This window comes from Cadophora gregata (genome assembly GCF_030347475.1).
Source record: "Cadophora gregata isolate MNR1 chromosome Unknown scaffold_1, whole genome shotgun sequence".
NCBI lineage: Eukaryota > Fungi > Ascomycota > Leotiomycetes > Helotiales > Ploettnerulaceae > Cadophora > Cadophora gregata.
In genome coordinates this window covers 1,337,481-1,353,428 of record NW_026695924.1, presented here as the reverse complement: position 1 = coordinate 1,353,428, position 15,948 = coordinate 1,337,481, and the positions used below count along the sequence as shown (strand labels likewise).

General features: G+C 48.2%; 8 protein-coding genes across 8 annotated transcripts; 5 read left to right on the top strand and 3 right to left on the bottom strand.

The window, feature by feature from the left end:
* Positions 1–164: 164 nt before the first annotated feature.
* On the top strand, positions 165–1,381 carry ONS95_000435 (uncharacterized protein; the record flags this gene model as incomplete). The annotated part of the gene is made up of 3 exons (XM_058493586.1): positions 165–588; positions 681–979; positions 1,103–1,381. Exons 1-3 carry the CDS (start codon positions 459–461, stop codon positions 1,379–1,381), a joined length of 708 nt encoding a protein of 235 aa, XP_058363786.1. The 5' UTR covers positions 165–458.
* A 1,112-nt stretch (positions 1,382–2,493) lies between these two features.
* ONS95_000434 (uncharacterized protein) lies at positions 2,494–3,063 on the top strand (the record flags this gene model as incomplete). Its single annotated transcript, XM_058493585.1, has 1 exon — positions 2,494–3,063. The coding sequence occupies one exon, from the start codon at positions 2,494–2,496 to the stop codon at positions 3,061–3,063; it is 570 nt and encodes a 189-aa protein (XP_058363785.1).
* Positions 3,064–4,864: 1,801 nt separating this feature from the next.
* ONS95_000433 (uncharacterized protein) lies at positions 4,865–5,403 on the top strand (the record flags this gene model as incomplete). Its single annotated transcript, XM_058493584.1, has 1 exon — positions 4,865–5,403. The coding sequence occupies exon 1, from the start codon at positions 5,125–5,127 to the stop codon at positions 5,401–5,403; it is 279 nt and encodes a 92-aa protein (XP_058363784.1). The 5' UTR covers positions 4,865–5,124.
* A 257-nt stretch (positions 5,404–5,660) lies between these two features.
* Positions 5,661–6,800, bottom strand: ONS95_000432 (uncharacterized protein; the record flags this gene model as incomplete). Its single annotated transcript, XM_058493583.1, has 3 exons — positions 5,661–6,172; positions 6,224–6,520; positions 6,578–6,800. 3 exons carry the CDS (start codon positions 6,798–6,800, stop codon positions 5,661–5,663), a joined length of 1,032 nt encoding a protein of 343 aa, XP_058363783.1.
* A 1,774-nt stretch (positions 6,801–8,574) lies between these two features.
* ONS95_000431 (uncharacterized protein) lies at positions 8,575–10,848 on the bottom strand (the record flags this gene model as incomplete). Its single annotated transcript, XM_058493582.1, has 1 exon — positions 8,575–10,848. The coding sequence occupies one exon, from the start codon at positions 10,846–10,848 to the stop codon at positions 8,575–8,577; it is 2,274 nt and encodes a 757-aa protein (XP_058363782.1).
* A 120-nt stretch (positions 10,849–10,968) lies between these two features.
* ONS95_000430 (uncharacterized protein) lies at positions 10,969–11,577 on the top strand (the record flags this gene model as incomplete). The annotated part of the gene is made up of 2 exons (XM_058493581.1): positions 10,969–11,002; positions 11,057–11,577. The coding sequence occupies 2 exons, from the start codon at positions 10,969–10,971 to the stop codon at positions 11,575–11,577; spliced, it is 555 nt and encodes a 184-aa protein (XP_058363781.1).
* Positions 11,578–12,097: 520 nt separating this feature from the next.
* Positions 12,098–13,492, top strand: ONS95_000429 (uncharacterized protein; the record flags this gene model as incomplete). The annotated part of the gene is made up of 1 exon (XM_058493580.1): positions 12,098–13,492. One exon carries the CDS (start codon positions 12,098–12,100, stop codon positions 13,490–13,492), a length of 1,395 nt encoding a protein of 464 aa, XP_058363780.1.
* Positions 13,493–13,631: 139 nt separating this feature from the next.
* Positions 13,632–15,765, bottom strand: POL12 (DNA-directed DNA polymerase alpha subunit pol12; the record flags this gene model as incomplete). Its single annotated transcript, XM_058493579.1, has 4 exons — positions 13,632–13,805; positions 13,861–15,181; positions 15,231–15,398; positions 15,443–15,765. 4 exons carry the CDS (start codon positions 15,763–15,765, stop codon positions 13,632–13,634), a joined length of 1,986 nt encoding a protein of 661 aa, XP_058363779.1.
* Between the last annotated feature and the right edge of the window lie 183 nt (positions 15,766–15,948).

Sequence of the window (15,948 nt, the reverse complement as noted above, 5' to 3'; positions counted from 1 at the left end):
ATTAGGAAAAGGAAAGGAAGTATTAGAGTTGGTATCCTTATTTTGTCGTCTGCATTCTCGTTTATGGTTGAGTTTATGTCTTTTTGAGCACGCTTAGTCTATTGTGTATCATGTGCCATTAGAGTCAACGAATGAAGCCCTGTGTTGTCACCTTCTGCCTTTAGCCGCAGCTTTCGAGCCCAATAATCGCCAAGCTAACTTTATAGATGTCGACAAGTGAATTCCATTCCCAATTGAGTCTCTTAGCTGCTCCATAATGCTCTCCTTTTCTTCGTCTTTGCGCTGAATTGCTTTGCCTTTTTCTTTGCCACTTCATTCCTCTCCGAGCAAGGTCGTCTTGGTCTTGAGCGCGCAACACCGTAGCACAGCCTATTGCGGTCCAAAGCGCGAGCAATTCCGTTTCTATTCTCATCCCTGGATACAAGACGTCAACAAGCAGACTAGGGCAAGCTACAGCTATGGCGGCTCGAAAAGTCGACCTCGATCTTGAGCATCGCAACGATGGCACGATCGGAGCTGCTGCAATGCAGACAACTACATTCAAGAAGACAAGCTTCTTCAACTTTGAGAATCCGGGTTTCTTGTTGAGTATGTGATAACATCTCCTCTCTCTTCATGTCCTCTCCATTTTCGACGTCATCCTCCATCACCACAGAACAATCCCTTAACACACCCTCTAGTCATCTACAACTTCATCTTCGCCCTCCCACTCTCCTACGCTCTCACGCTCTTCAACAAATACATCATCTCCTACGTCGGCTACGAGAAGATCATGCGTTGTCCATCTGGGATATTCTTCTCGCGCCTTCTGTTCGTAGCGGTTAATATGTGGTTGGTTGTTGCATGGGGTATACAGTTGGAGCGAGAGGCGTGGCAGAGGAAGGGAAAGAGAGTTGAGGTGCTGAGAGGTATGGTGGGCTGGTGGGAAGAGGAGGTGAAGCGGTTGGAGGATGTTAGGGAGGAGGTCGAAGAGAATGCGGTGAGTTTCTTCTGCTTCATTTTGAGAACCCATTTTTGGTCATTTATTTAAGTACTTTGGTGGAGACATATGGGGATGAGTTAAGGTTAGATTTGGTCGAGCTGAGCTGATATTTCTGAACAGCAGCGACAAGTCGAGGACCAGATCCTCAGCGAAAGTCCTATTCCGGCCGGTGAATACGAAACCATGACGCCTGGCCATTACGGCCGTGGCCGTGACAAGTCAAGATTTGCTACTCCTGCTACTCCTCATTATCGGGCAAACGCGAAAGAAGCTGATGAACATGGATGTGAGGCTGGTGATGCTGAGGACGATGAGGACGACGAAGAGAGTGAGGAGAGTGAGGAGAGCAGCGAGGAGGATGATGATGAAGAGGACAGTGACTGGAACGGAGATGACTGAGTGGGTTTTGGATGGATTAGACATCGATAATGAGAATAGAAAGTTTGGTGCTGGGCTGGAGAGAACATACTGGGAATGCAGCAAACACTGAGCTATAAGAAGCGGACTTACAACCCTTGTTCTAGCGTTCAAGAAATAATCCAAGCAAGCTCAGCAGAGTCTAATCCTACGATGAGCTCAGAAACTCTCGATCAATTTTAGTGATCGATTTTGATGCGTGCTCTAGGAGTAGTGAGGCTTTTTCCTTCCTGAACCTAACTCATTACCCACCATGTCCTGCGTGATTTGTCAGAATGAGGGATACGAGGAGGACGGCCTCGTTAGCGTCGCTTAGAGTTACATGTCAGCAGGGCAGCGAAGACCAATGAAGCATGAGCACATCAAGTCTTTGTTGTTGTCAACTATGTTCAGTGCTTTTCACTGACTGTTCGGGGGCGCTCAATGGAGTTCAAACAAAGGCGATATGCCTGTCTTTGAAGTAGAGATGCTTGGCTTCGAGCATCCTTGTAAGCTGCTTCTGTGCTTATCCTTCGTCAATAGGTAATTGGTGATTTTCATTTAAGCGGAGAGCATACTTTTGTTCTTTGTTTTTCGTGTACAGATTAAGCACTACAGTCGAGAGTACTGGCTTTGAGCGACTGGAAATCTCCCTTGATTCAGTCCGTATCTCAAGCATGAGCAGACAAAATAATCACGCGCTCATTTACTATCTTATAGCAGCATTCCTTTTGCTGCCAAATGTTTAGCACCTTGTATCACAATTGAGTTTCATTTGGAAGGTCTCACTTACCCCGTCTACTCTCAGTGGTGAAACCAGCAAAAGCTGTACATGTCAGAGGGTCATGAATTTGGCTTCTCCAGGTAGTTGTTTCGGCCCAAACAGAATGTCTTGTTGTCCCTTGCGCAAAATAGCGAATATCAGGTGGAACAGTATGCTTGGGTTAGGTATAAGAGGTAGACATGATGCTCGAAACATTCGCTTCTTTGGACTTCATATCCTCATATCTCTAAGACCTTCAGTCTATATAGTCTCTCTCTCGATCTTTACAATGTCTCGAACCTCACGACTTTCACGAAGCCACTCACTCAATCCCCTTTTCCATCTATCAAAGATGGCTGTATTTCTTGACTTCTTTCGAAAGGACAAACGTACAATCCCAGATGAGTTTTTAGGTCCACAGGATTCACAACAGCAGAAATATGAGGCCGTGCCGTTGACTTACTCGGCCCAAGGTTCGGCACACACGCCCAAATCTCAGCTACGGGCTCCTGAGAGCTCAGTTCGCAAGAAGTCCCATAGAGAGATTTTAGATCGCGAGAAATCCTTCGCTGATGAGGCGTACATGCGAAACCATGCACGGTGGCGAGTTAGGCCATATACATCGGAGACATTAAGTTCACACTACATCACAGACCGTCGTAAGCACCCGAGACCTCGCAGACCTCGAGATCTTTTGGAGACAAATAGGTTGCGTCTGCAAGCAATAGCAACAAAGCAATTGAGAGGTGGAGTTTCCCACTCTCCGTCTTGTTCGGATATTCCTGAGGGAAGAACCGCGACACCCGTTGCCCCGGATGTCCATGTCCCAAATAGATTGGCAAGTGTGAGGCGCAAGAAGGGAGTGGATAATCTGAGAGAAGTGGCAGCTTATTTTGAGACTGCTGCTCGAGAGGCTGTTTAGGAGGCTGGTGATCGTTTAGATTAGGCGAGTTTCGGATGGTGGAATTCTAGAATTATGAGTGAATTACGTCTGAGACGACCAAAGCGCGCGTCCTAGAGAGTTCCTGGGAGAATTTCTCAGTGAGCCTTGAGAGAGTACTTTCGGAAATTACCTGAACAAAATCTGACCATTGCCAGCCATGGATCCGAGACAGACTGACCTCTGGTTTCCAAATAGCATGGTGGGATGAGATAGTCTGAGGGCAATACTAGTCACGCAAAAGACAAGGCATTGCTTCTCAAGGCTGAGTTTGAGTAGAGAATAATCCGACCATGTAGTTGACAGAATCAAACCAAATTAAATACAACAAAACACTTATAACAATACGTCAAAAATCATACTTTACATTCCATTTACTTACATTGTGTAGATGGTGATTTGAGTCAATCATATATCTCTTGAAAAATCCGAAATCATGTCGCCGATTTGTTAACACGAAACTGTTCCTTCTTCCACGGATGCTAGAACCGATTAGCATCAAAATCCCCTAGATATTACTGTTCAGGTTAGAAATCAGAAGAACTTAAAAGTGTCTCTGGCCGTGGTCTGCCCCACTTCTACCTCTCTGTTTACATGTTCTCGCTTAACCAAAGCCACGGAAACTGCTAACATTAGAAAATCACTACTTTAATCCTGGATTGCGCGACTTATCGAAGCATGAATTCATATAGATGAGCACCATAAAGTGTCTAAAAGTGCATGTTGCTGAGAAGAATGTATTCCAGTAGTATTTCGGTAATCCAAGAGCTCGCTAACTCATCCTCCCGAAACTTGTGGGAGGAATGAATTACCTTCTGGTTCGGTGTGCGAGCTAGAATCCAGTTAATTCCACCACAATCTGGATAAGAACAGACACCTGAGTGGGCACTTCCAAATGTCTCTACAGAATTTCAAATCTCTATTTGTCATACCAGATTATGTTCCACGGTACACATTCATAACAACCCAAATGCAAATTGAGGAATACTTTGCGTCCCTACTTCCCAGAAATAACATCCTCGCCAGTATACTCTAATACATCACAATGTCCACATTATTCAAGCTCACCTCATATTTCATCTTTTTTTTCTGCCTAGGCTGTACGGAAGAAGATCTCGCCATGTGTCATGGTCCGCAGAAGAAAACATTCAATTCAGCATCTCATATCCCCAGCACAAGAGTCTCCGAACGAAATTCAATAATACTTGAGGGAAACAGTGCTCAAATGAGTGCAGAAGAAGATGCGTTATCCCAGATCAGAGAGGTTTACAAGAACAGTGGGATCGAGGATTTCTGTGTGCCGGGAACGAGTGAAAGTGATGTTGAAGACAGAGACTCGCTAGCCAAGCAGGTGAAGGAGGAAGTCAAAATGGTAGTTTTGGGTTAATCGAAAGCCGACGGGTGAGATGGATGATGAGAGGGAGTGAGGGACGTTGCGTGTGGTGACTTTTGAGGAGGAGATAGCGGGTGTTGTTGTGCTTATTAAATGTGTCCGGGCGAATTTTTGGACTGATATCCCCATATGCTGGCTTAGAGAGGGATAATTACTGGAAGTTTTACAGTATTTCTAATTTGTGGAATGCTTTAAAAATATTTCCTTTTAGAAGAAGGATGGTTTCAAGGTCCCTGTTGTGCCTACAGGACTTGCTGATAGCCCCGGAAGACTAGGCTCTAGCCTTGAGCCGACCAATAAGTACTTAATCATTATTGAGATATAGTCTGCGTAGTAATCTATTATAAGAAATACATAAAAGTTGAAAATTTCAAAACTTCAAATTTATCATGCATCCACACCTCGCTATTCCAACCCTCTTCGATTGGAGACTTTCAAACTATTCCACACAAGCAGCAATGGCTCCTCCCCAAAATACCAGCCAAGCAGTTATGTAATCAGGAAAAATAATCTACGAGATCGTCATCCCAAACAAGCTCCTGATATCCATCGTCGGTGCAATAATTGTTGCTTTGGTAGTATTATTCTACTTCACACGTGACCGCGGTCGAAGACAAGGGCATATCGCTCTCTGGAGAACACTAAAAGGCATGGAGGAAGAGGAGATACTCGATGAGATCCGATATCTATGCTGGGAAAATAATGTCAAACTGGGGAGATTCCCTCGAACTTACCATACCAGAGGCGTGAGCGGAGGTCGCGAATTTGAGTCTGGGTATGAAAGGGAGAGTGATACGGAGGATGGTGGAGATGGGTATGAGTATGAGTTTGAGTATGAGTATGGGTATGATGGGTATGAGCGTGTACAGGAAGATGATTATGAGATGGAGAGTGAGGTTCTACTTGGAGATTATCCTGAATACGCCTGATCAGATATCGAACTTGTGTTTCAATTCCGATTGGGTATATATTATTAACATCCCTCACACCAATTTGTTGCTCCAGGCTGGGTATCAGGGGGGTTTGCCCCTCCTACAAAGCATGCCTTCCGTCCAAAACTTAGATCAAATCACACTCCGCTCAAACCGTATGCGAGTGATGCGCCCAACGCCGTCATTCCCAACCAACTCCTACAATGCATCGTGACATATAAATACATGAACATTCATACTGAGACTCGTGGTCGTCATCGCCACTCCTCGTGACCCAGTTCCCTTGACCGACGATCCAGCCGCCTTCCTCTATCGCCTAATTCAGCTGGCCTTGGTCTCGTCGGCTCGAGCATGCCCATCTCTGACGAAGGTTTCCTCCTATCATGCAAAAACTGATCCGAGCTCTCGCTCATCGACATTCTCTCCATTGGATTCCTGTGTCTTCGGCGGTAGAAGATGACGATGCCGATGACTAGGAGGGTGAGGACAATAGAGCCAACTGCTACGCCGATTTTGGCGGCGAGGGAGATGTTGGGGTGGGAAGGCGCGGGCCGGTAGGGTTCTTCTTGCTCGTCGGGGGTTGAGGCTGCTGGGAGGTTGGGGTCGACGGCCGTCACCACTGGGAGAGTCTCGCCCAGAGCGAGGAGTCTGAAGATGTTGGAGTAGGCGATTTCGTCTGATGAGTCATCTTTGAGTTGGAAGACGTAGTCATCTGATGGGATAGTGGCTGGTGGGGTCCAGACAAAGAAAGAAGCTTGGATGTCCGCTGTACCATAGGTCAGTGGTGATCTATACCATCAAGATAAAAGGCACTTACTAGCAATAGCATCTACATCGTGGATACTGTTCTCGGTTCCGTTTTGTAGGGTCAAGGTTGTCGAACCCGTGGCACCAGACCATGTGATGTTTATTGGCGAGCCGACATTGACACCCTCGAATGAGGGCAACGTGAAATGAAGTCCAGTAGTGGAAGAGGTTTTAGTTCCAGCGGGCATCATCGTGAATTGATCAGAGACGGCCGTCTGTCCTGATGTGTCTTCAAGACGAACCACATAGGATCCCGATGGCGTGAAGGCATATGGGCTCCATTCCAGAAAGGAGTCCGAAACGTCGGCTGAGATTTATGTTAATCGAGATGAAAATGTATACGTCCAAGAGAGACACAACTTACAAGCAATAACAACTACCATTTCGAGATCATTCGCCGTTCCATTTTGGAGTGTTACCGTGGTTGTTCCGGATGCGCCACTCCATGTGAGATTATATGGGGCACCGGCAGTCAGGCCTGCCAGCGAGGGATTTGTGAACGCTAGAGCAGCAGCCGATTTCTGGAATGCGAAAATTGATAGAAGGCATGTGTGCAACAGCGCCCTCCTCCAGTCACATAGTCCCATCTTGCGAATACTGGTTTGTCGTGAGTTGCTATTGGGATACGACGGAGACACAGCAGCGCAGGATCATAATTGCCACGAGAGAAAAAAACAGAGAGAGGTGATGGGGGTTGTTATGTCTATTGGAATGCCTGGGAGCGAGCACGCTGCGGCCGGCTTGCCGTGCTGGGCTTTTGCTTGGCCCTGGATGGGTTTCATAATTAGGACCGACAGGGTCTTGTTCCCATAGGACAAGAAGAGACCAGCGTCGCTTCGATTGGACAAAGCAGCAAGGCAAGCATTGGCATTTTTGGCAGACAGTCACGTATGCCTTGGATGCGGTCAGCCTCCTTGGGGCCTTGCCCATTGCCTTGCCCATCGCCTTGCTGGAGCACAACTCGCGACGGCCTGTTCGTCTCCCAGACTCCCAACACGCCCCCCCAAGTCCTTGGACCCCGAGGCTGCGAACAATGACAAGGCCGAACACCTGTCTGCACACAGTAAGCGCCTTGCCGCCCCCTTTGTGCTGCTGCGGTGCCCAGCCGCGATGCCGGAATGCAAAGGAATAAAGAGAATATGAAGCCCCCCTTGCCCCCGCCGATGACCATCCTCGCCATCGCACTCGTAGGCCGTGGCTCTGGGCAGACTCTCAAATCAAGACATCGCAAAGGCGTATTTCTTGTATACTTGTACTACTGGCTTGTGAAGTCGTGAAGTTTTGGGTTGTGAGTGGTGACACTTTCCCTAGATCCTTGGTGTTGTCTGGGCAGAGAGGGGTTGACTTTGGTTGACGAAATTACTCTTTTCTCGCTTCCCTTGGCGCGAAATGCCCGCCGCTTTATGGTCTGCATCTGCCGCCCTTCAAAGGCAATGGATAAACCAGCCGAATTCAGATTGCCTTCAAAATTGATCCTACTACAACAACAGATTATCATATCTCACAAGTCCGAGTCTGCGTCTAGAAGGTCCAATATTTCTCTTGCAGCCACTTTCGGCTCATCACAATCTCCTAGCTTACTTTTTTCTTCAGACGTTCTCTTGGCAACTGGTCTTTTGCAAACACGGCAAACTCAAAATTTGGCTTGGCATTGTCTTGTACAGCTCGTAAGTACCTAGGTAGTCAGTTCATTCAAGGTTGACTTTTTTTACGAGTGTTGCACTTTCCAAAATGGTCACGTAGGCATCTATGCATGATCGGCTTGTATCTCGTTCTACTGTATGAAACCCCTATGAAAGTTTATGAGCCACAAGAGCGATGCATTTGGAAAGCGTGTTTGGATCCAGTGGTAGCAGCTGATTGGGCATTGAAATTGAATGTCTTCTTTCATAAGACGCTAATATCCATTTCCTACAACACAAGATATTTGCGCTGGGTGTAACGCTGCGGACGGCAAGTTTGTTTGTGCCGGATGCCCAGGTCCCGCGAAGATTGCTCGTGCACCTCAATAAGAACTAGATTCTTTGATGAAAGTATACAGCGCCGAACGGAGAAAGTTGAAACTGTCCCCGACACCAGGGTTGTAATTACTGAAGTACACAAACTTTTGGGGTCTTACTAGCTGAAAACCATAGCATTTCACGGCAGAAAAGGATATCACTCGTTATGATGTACTGATGACCTGTCTAAAGATGATAAGGGCAACAAGTCCTAGGTCAGCCAATCTTGCAGCCAATTCGACAACCACAAAAGCTCGCCAGCCGGCGGCAACCAACACCAATTACCAGAACGCCTCGCTATGCATACAATCCGTCCAGCCAAACACCATGAATTAGTCCATATGTACCATTAACCAGATGCTCAGACCATGACGAGAGAACCTCCAGGAGATAGAATCTTCTGATCTCCATTTGTGGGGCTGTCACCCGCCTTTTTGATATAAGGCGGGACCACAATTGCCTTTGCAGGCTGATAGTCCTCAAGGTCTTGACCGGAGACGTCTTCCTCATCGTACTCTGAGACGCTTGTTGCAATGCTCTCCTCTCGAGTTGTGGGAAGGGAGTCCTGATCGTCGCTTTGAGAGAGATCTTCGTCGTCTGCTTCAGGTAAAGGGATCCCAGCTGCCGCAGATAAGTCCGGCAGAATTGGCACGTCTGTGACTCTGCTGCTTGAGATGATAGTTGCTGGTACTACCACATCATGGGCGACTTCACATTTCTCTGATATGTCGACTTCCGGTGCTTTGGTGGTGCCAGGCTCAATGCAGTCGTAGAACAACATGAAAACACCTCCTTGGCCGAGAACGGCATCCTCGCTCGCTTTCGTAACATCGTCATCACTCAGTCTCCACCACTGCTCTTTGTGTGGGGATTTCTCGTCATTCTGCGTGTCCGCCAAGTCCAAGACAGGTACCTTTTTGTAGCAAACATAGTGGCCATTCTCATGTCGTCCAAAATGCGTCACTACGGCTCGGAGCTCATAAGTGGGACCGTGCAGTCTCGATGGCCTTTTGGTGCTAGCGATCATAGGCTTGTCGGGGTTCAATAGCCATTCCTCGGTCGTCACGTCGTCAGTCAATCCTGAACTCCCAAGACACCAGGGCCCTAGATCCAAGACTCGGGGAAATTTGACATGTGAGAGATTCTTTTTCAACTCGCCTGTCATTTCGTCGAAGATACTTCGATTGAAGTGAACGACGAGTGACTTTGGAGGCCGCGCGATAACTGCCTGTCGTGATTTGGTAGAAGACACTCGGTTCTTGGAAATGATGTTGAGTTTCTTTGCCAGGGTTTTTTCTTCATAGTCGTCCTCTTCCAATGCAGTCTCAATACTTGCCAGCCTATCGACAACTTGCGTGTGAGTTTTCTCGTCAGACACAGGCGGTTTCTGCTTGTCGACGAGAATCCGGAGTAGTCTTTGGTATTTAAGTAGCGTACACTTGCCACATTCAACCCCTTCGATCTGCTCGAGTTTTGTATATTCGTCCAAACATTCCGAGACATCACACTCCCATGATCTTGTCAGAGGAACTGTCAAACAGTTGAAAGGGATCATGGAGAGCCCTTCTGAATACCCACACTTCATGCATCCCACTCGTTGTGCGATCAAGCCTTCAAGCGGATTCCGAAATGTGGATATTTGTGACGGCTCCTGGGTCTGTGAACCTGATCTTGTCGAGCCATCCGACTCCAATCCTTGGGAAGTCTGCATCAACTTCGCTACATTTCCCACCTCCTTGTCTATCTCATCGAGTACCTTGGAGAAATACTCTTGTGCGTCTTGCTGTTGCCAGCTGCTCATATTCTTCAGTGTGGCGGGTGTCCATATCCGCCTTCCATTATTCGAGGGGTCGTTCAGTGTCGCAATGAGCTCTCCCAAAGCTTCTGCCATCTTCATATCCGGTTTCTCCACTCCTTCTACCGGGTCCTCAATCGTAGGGTTTGTGAGATATCCTGATAATGTGTCCAGCGACGCCAGCCCTTGGAGGACGCTGTTCTGATAACAGGAGTTATCCCAATTTCCCAAACCCGCTGGTCTTCCATCTCCATGTGCGCTCAGGTTGAGTCCTGGGAGGGTAGACAGCCTTCGCCTCCCGGCTTGCGCAACAGACTCAATTATGCCCCCCGGTCTGTCCAAGCCAAGTACACGCCGCATTGTCTCACTCTTTTCTGCATGAGTCCTCGGGATATCCTTCAACGCTGGGTTCGTAACTCGGAGTGGGTTCTGGTAAGATTCAATCGCATCAAGTAGGCGTGACGGCGTGACGTAGACCAGTATATTCCACAAGAGCTCTGGGAGAGGTAGCACGTCGTAGTCGAGGATCGAAAGTATATGATAGATGATTGGAGCACAGCAGAGTATCAAGGATATGATGACTCCTATGCGGGTAGATGTTTGAATAACGCCTTGCTTGTAGTCCTGGTGGTAATCTTCATAGAGGTCCGGATCACCGTCGAACAGGTCCTGCAGTCGCGGGTCGTATGAATTCATGATAATGCATATGGACTCGATGCGAACATAGCAAAGGGAAGGGTTATCTCGGAGTGGTGGTTCTGGATCGTTGTGATTTTGAGTTTGTGAGGGAGAAGTTGGTAGATACAAAGAAGAGGTCTTGTGGAGCATGTAGAGGGTCATTTCGCAAGCGCAAGCATGTGAGGCGGGTCAGACGGGATGTGGTCAGGTCTAAATTTTGCCGAAATCTTGAGAATTTCCAGCATCGACCCCACACTCCAGAACAATCACTCCAAACAGACAATGGCAAAGACAGCGCCACCCAAGAAGAAGGGTGGTACGTATCTCACTATCTAAGATTTATCAGCGCGAGTTTCTGACAATGTTTTAGTCACTTCGGTGCATTCGCGTGCAGCCAAACGGGCATCCTCTCCAGGCATCGACCTCGACAAATCCCTGAAGGATCTCAAGCCTCCTCCAGCGACAAAGAATCAACGGGAGTCTGTTCTATCAATCCACCAAGGCGCCGGAATTTCAAAGAAGTCTAAGAATGGTCGGAAGTCCGTCCTGAGCGCAAAAGCGAAGCGGCGGCAAGAGAAAGGACTGGATCGTGCTGAAGCGGTGATTGACAAGAAGGAAATTAAGATTGAGAAGAGCAAGGATAGAGCAAGAACTGTTCAAGAGAGAGCCAAGAATTGGGAGGAGTTAAACAAGAAAATGCTTGCAAAGAAGGCGAGAGAAGATGCGCTAGCTTTAGAGAAGGAGAATGAGGGCTGGCAGAATGCTGAGGAGATGGATGAGGACGATCATGTCAGGACCGCCGCTGCCCCGGAGCATACGATTATGGAAGATGTCGAGACTGCGAAGTCGATACCTCTGCCCGCTGACGATGAGGAGGACGAAATTCTATGAGTGATGAGGGTATAATTTGCATCTGGGCGGCGTTCTGGCTTGGGGACTTCGAATCTCAGATATTACATTCGACTTTGATACCATACATAGACTCAGGCAACAATCTGGAAGGCGTATGGGCTCATACAAGGTTGCGGTAAATTGCGATTCATTTGCAAGGCACATTAAATAGATCTGAGTGATGGCACATTCTGATGGATGGGATTAAAACTTGATACAAACTTCAATCGCTGCTGCCTCCTGCCACTTTCAAAACTTGAGAAATCTTCAGAGAATCGGAAAGCACACTTCCAGAATACCATGGTGTGAACATAAACATATTCTGAATTTCGTCCACCTGCATCTAATGGCTCCGCCTCGTCCCAAAATTATATCGAATCCCTGCAAGTGAGCGGGAAGTCTAGCCTAAAGGGTCCTAGTCCTCAGCCTTGCCATTGACCTCCAAAATTTATGCCTCTTGAGCCTCGAGCAAGCTCCGCTAAACTTCCAATTCTCCTCCAAATCTATCTCACCCGTCATCATGCCACCCAAGCGCATGACCGCAAATCCCGTCCAGGCGCCTCGCCACAGACCAGGCAAGGTAGTGGAAGAAGCCGATTCCTCAGACTCCGACGCCAGCGAGGACGAGACCACCGCACCATCCAAGATCCCCGCGCCACCTAAAGCTTCCACAGCCGGTGGAATCACCAGCAATCTCAGCAAAGTCGACCTGAATGAGCGGCGGAAGATCGCCGCCGCGAAAGAAATTGCGCGAATAGAACAGGAGAAAGCTTTAAAGGCGAAAGAGGAAGAAGGCTTCGTTACGGAAGAGGAATCGGAAGGGAGTGAGGAGGGAAGTGAAGAGGAGAGTGGCAGTGAGGATGCTGAGAGTAGTGAGGAGGAGGCACCAAGGAGGGTGCTGATGCGGCCGACGTTCATCAAGAAGGACAAGCGGAATGCGATTGCGGGGAACAAACCTGTGGATATGAGAACGGAAGATGAGATTGCAGCAGAGGAGGAGAAGAGGAAGAAAGAAGCTGCGGATGAGATTGTGGAAGAACAGATCAGGAAGGACATTGCCGCGCGAGCAGCGGGCAAGAAGAATTGGGATGATGAAGAAGCGGACGATGAGGTTGACGACGAGGATGGGCTGGATCCAGATGCGGAATACGCGGCGTGGAAATTACGAGAGTTGAAGCGAATCAAGAGAGAAAGAGAAGCGATCGAAGAGCGAGAAAAGGAATTGGAAGAGGTAGAGCGGAGGAAGAACTTGACCGAGGAAGAGAGGAAACGAGAAGATGATGAGTTCATTGCCAAACAAAAAGAGGAGAAAGATGGGAAGGGCAAAATGGGATTCATGCAGAAATACTATCACAAAGGTGCTTTCTACCAGGACGATGCCGAAGCTCAGGGTCTGGGTCAGAGAGATATCATGGGTTCGCGATTTGCAGACGACGTAAATCGAGAACTATTACCTCAAGCGCTACAGATGCGAGACATGACGAAGCTGGGAAAGAAGGGAGCTACGAAATATAAAGACTTAAAGAGTGAAGATACGGGGAGATGGGGACAGTTCGATGATAGGCCGAGGAAAGGAGGTATGGACTTCAATGGAGATGAGCGATTCATGCCCGATCGAGATCGAGAGCGAGCTGGACCAGGTGCAAGTGGTGCGAATAGCATGCCGGTTGCTGATCGCAAGAAAGTCACTGGCGCGCCAGAGGGGCCGAGAGCGCTGCGCGATGGAGGTGAGCGTGAGCGTGAGCGGCCGAGAGATGTAGATACACACGGGCCAGGGAGACAGAGATCCAGATCTAGGTCGCGATCAAGATCGCCGAGACGAGATAGGGAGGATAGATATCGCAGGAAGCGCAGTACATCTAGGGATGGTGACCGATATGAAAGCGACAAACGCAGAAGAGTAGACTCGAGGTAGCACTGATATCTAACTCAAAGCGTTATATTCGCCAAACTATGTTCATCCTGTAATGCCTATTAGCCAGTCCCTACTCCTGAGCCCAACGCCGTGTCCAGAGACATAAACCAAGTCTTTAATTACATCACATTCGTCTAAATCATATCCTGATAATATCCACACGCGCCCTTTCAAACACTTTGTGAGCAAGTACCGACGAACCCCTATCCTCATTCGACAAAGAAGCAGGCAGAATAGTCATCTTCGTGTAAGTACCTGCCGCCTTGCGCTTCGACAAATATCCGGGATTAACAACAAGAACCCCTTCCACGACCTGTAATATTTAGTCTTCGGCATAAACCTCAAATCAGGGAGAACATTGATCTTACCTTTGCGAAAGGAGGCAATGCGCTGGGTACAATCAGAATATCAGGCCGTACGTTGATCATTTCTCCCAGCTTCAGATAACTGGTATCCAACATAGCACCAGCAGGGATGCCACCCGCCGTACCGGTCTTCGGCAAACTCTCTCTGTCAACAGGAGGGAAGAGCGGGAAGAAGTTCCTCTGCTCAATAAGATACGTTGGTAGCCGAGCTAGCACAGATGATTCCTTCGGCCTGCCTCCAATCACTTCAGACGATCTGAGTTCTGTGAGGATATCCTGTGAGGAAACACCAACTGCGATCTCGTTGAGGGAGAGCGTCATTGGGTTTCCGATAATCTTGACTGATTTTGGAAGCCCGAGATCCTTCTTTGGGAAGGGCTCTTGAGGCCAGGAAACGTGTTTGTTGATCACGTCTTTGACTGAAGGGATGAGCAGGATTGTGATATGTGGATTTGCGGCTACCAGTTGGATAAACGCGGGTGAGATTAGATATTTGAACACTGTTGACATGGTAGCGGTGTCTGGCTCAGTCATGGCTTCTTCTGGGAGGTCGAAATCTCCTGTGGCGATAAGAGGATGGTCGATATCTAGGAAAGGTCCCGTCAGGATAAGTGCATCTGCATAGGAATCAGCTGCTTGGCTACACAATGCGTGTAGTGGTTCGAAATCCAGATTGTCGTCTGCTGTATATGGTCCAGCTCCTAATATGATGCTCAGTGGTGCTGGATCAGAGTCGGAATCCATGGCATCCGGACCTCCTCTCAACCTCTGAATATGTGCTTCGAGTCCTGCTGGTGTTGAAGCAGCACCAGGCAATAATGGAGCTTCAAGAACTTCCCTGACGGCAAAGTTATCTCCTGAAGCATTGATTCCTTTCATCGCTACTATCTGACCAGGGAAGAACTGGTATCCAGGCAGGGAGTCGACTTTCAGGGGTATCCTTAAACCCGCTCCCATTCTTCGAGAGGTCTCTAACACCAAAGAGGAGGCATTGAGCTTTCCTGTCAATGAGTCCGAGGCTATTCTCCCTACCGCCACTATCTCGTTAGTACTTTGGCTTGCAGCACTTCCAAATTCAGAATCGTCCAAGTTATGGTGTGCCTGGATCAATTGCATGAACTCGTCTATTTTGTCGTCCAATATCTCGGATGCTTCTGAGGACTTCATGGCCATAGGTTTGTAGGAAAGCTTCTTCATATCGGAATTTGCAATGAGTTTGATTCGCGGTTCGGAGAAGGGTGCCATTGGAGGCTCTGGAATTTTAATGTGGTCGTTGAGAACTTCGACTGCTTGTCCTGCATTCTTTCGGTCGTGGAAAGAAACTCTGTTCAGGCATTAGTTTCAATTCACATCTCAGGGCATTCGGCACATACGCAGCACCTGCATGTTCTCCTGGCTTGTAAGGCGTCTTGAACTCTGGAGGGCTGCTGGCCGGCTCTGCCTTGACTCTTGACATCGAAGGAGTTTCGAATTTCCGTTTGGCAGCACTGCTTCTATTCGCAGATCCAGTTCGCGGAGTGTTTGGTACAAGGCCATCCAAGCTATAACCATCAGTCATGTCCAAGTGCAACAGGTATATCCTCACATTCCAAATACATCGCCATTGCTCGCAGCGGTTCGAGGGGTAGCAGCAGCCCGCTTGTTCGATTGAAGATGTTGCTTCGACCGGTTGTCGCGTTCCAATCCGTCTTGCACATCTTTCTTGAGGGCTCTCGCAGTCTCGATATTCAGCTTCATGTCATCCGAACCCATCTTCATGCTGTATGATTCCCATTTGTACCACAGTTCCTCAACGTCGATCGAATGCAGGCGCATGATCGATTGTAATTCGGCCAGAACATCTTCTTCCAACTTTCCACCTGCCGATTCAAATCGCTCCTGGATCTCGACATTACTTGGCTCAGTCATACTGGAAAATTTCGAGTATTTCGTGTTGAGAAGATTGCTGTTGCTGTGATTATTGAGATGGGCAAATTCAGTGAGACGCGTTGCGCGTAGAGAGATTTCTGGCACGCGTTTTGCCAAGACTTGATCCCACCAACTCGCTAAGAGATCCGAGTCGGCAGACTCAAGTCAACAATACCTTCGTAC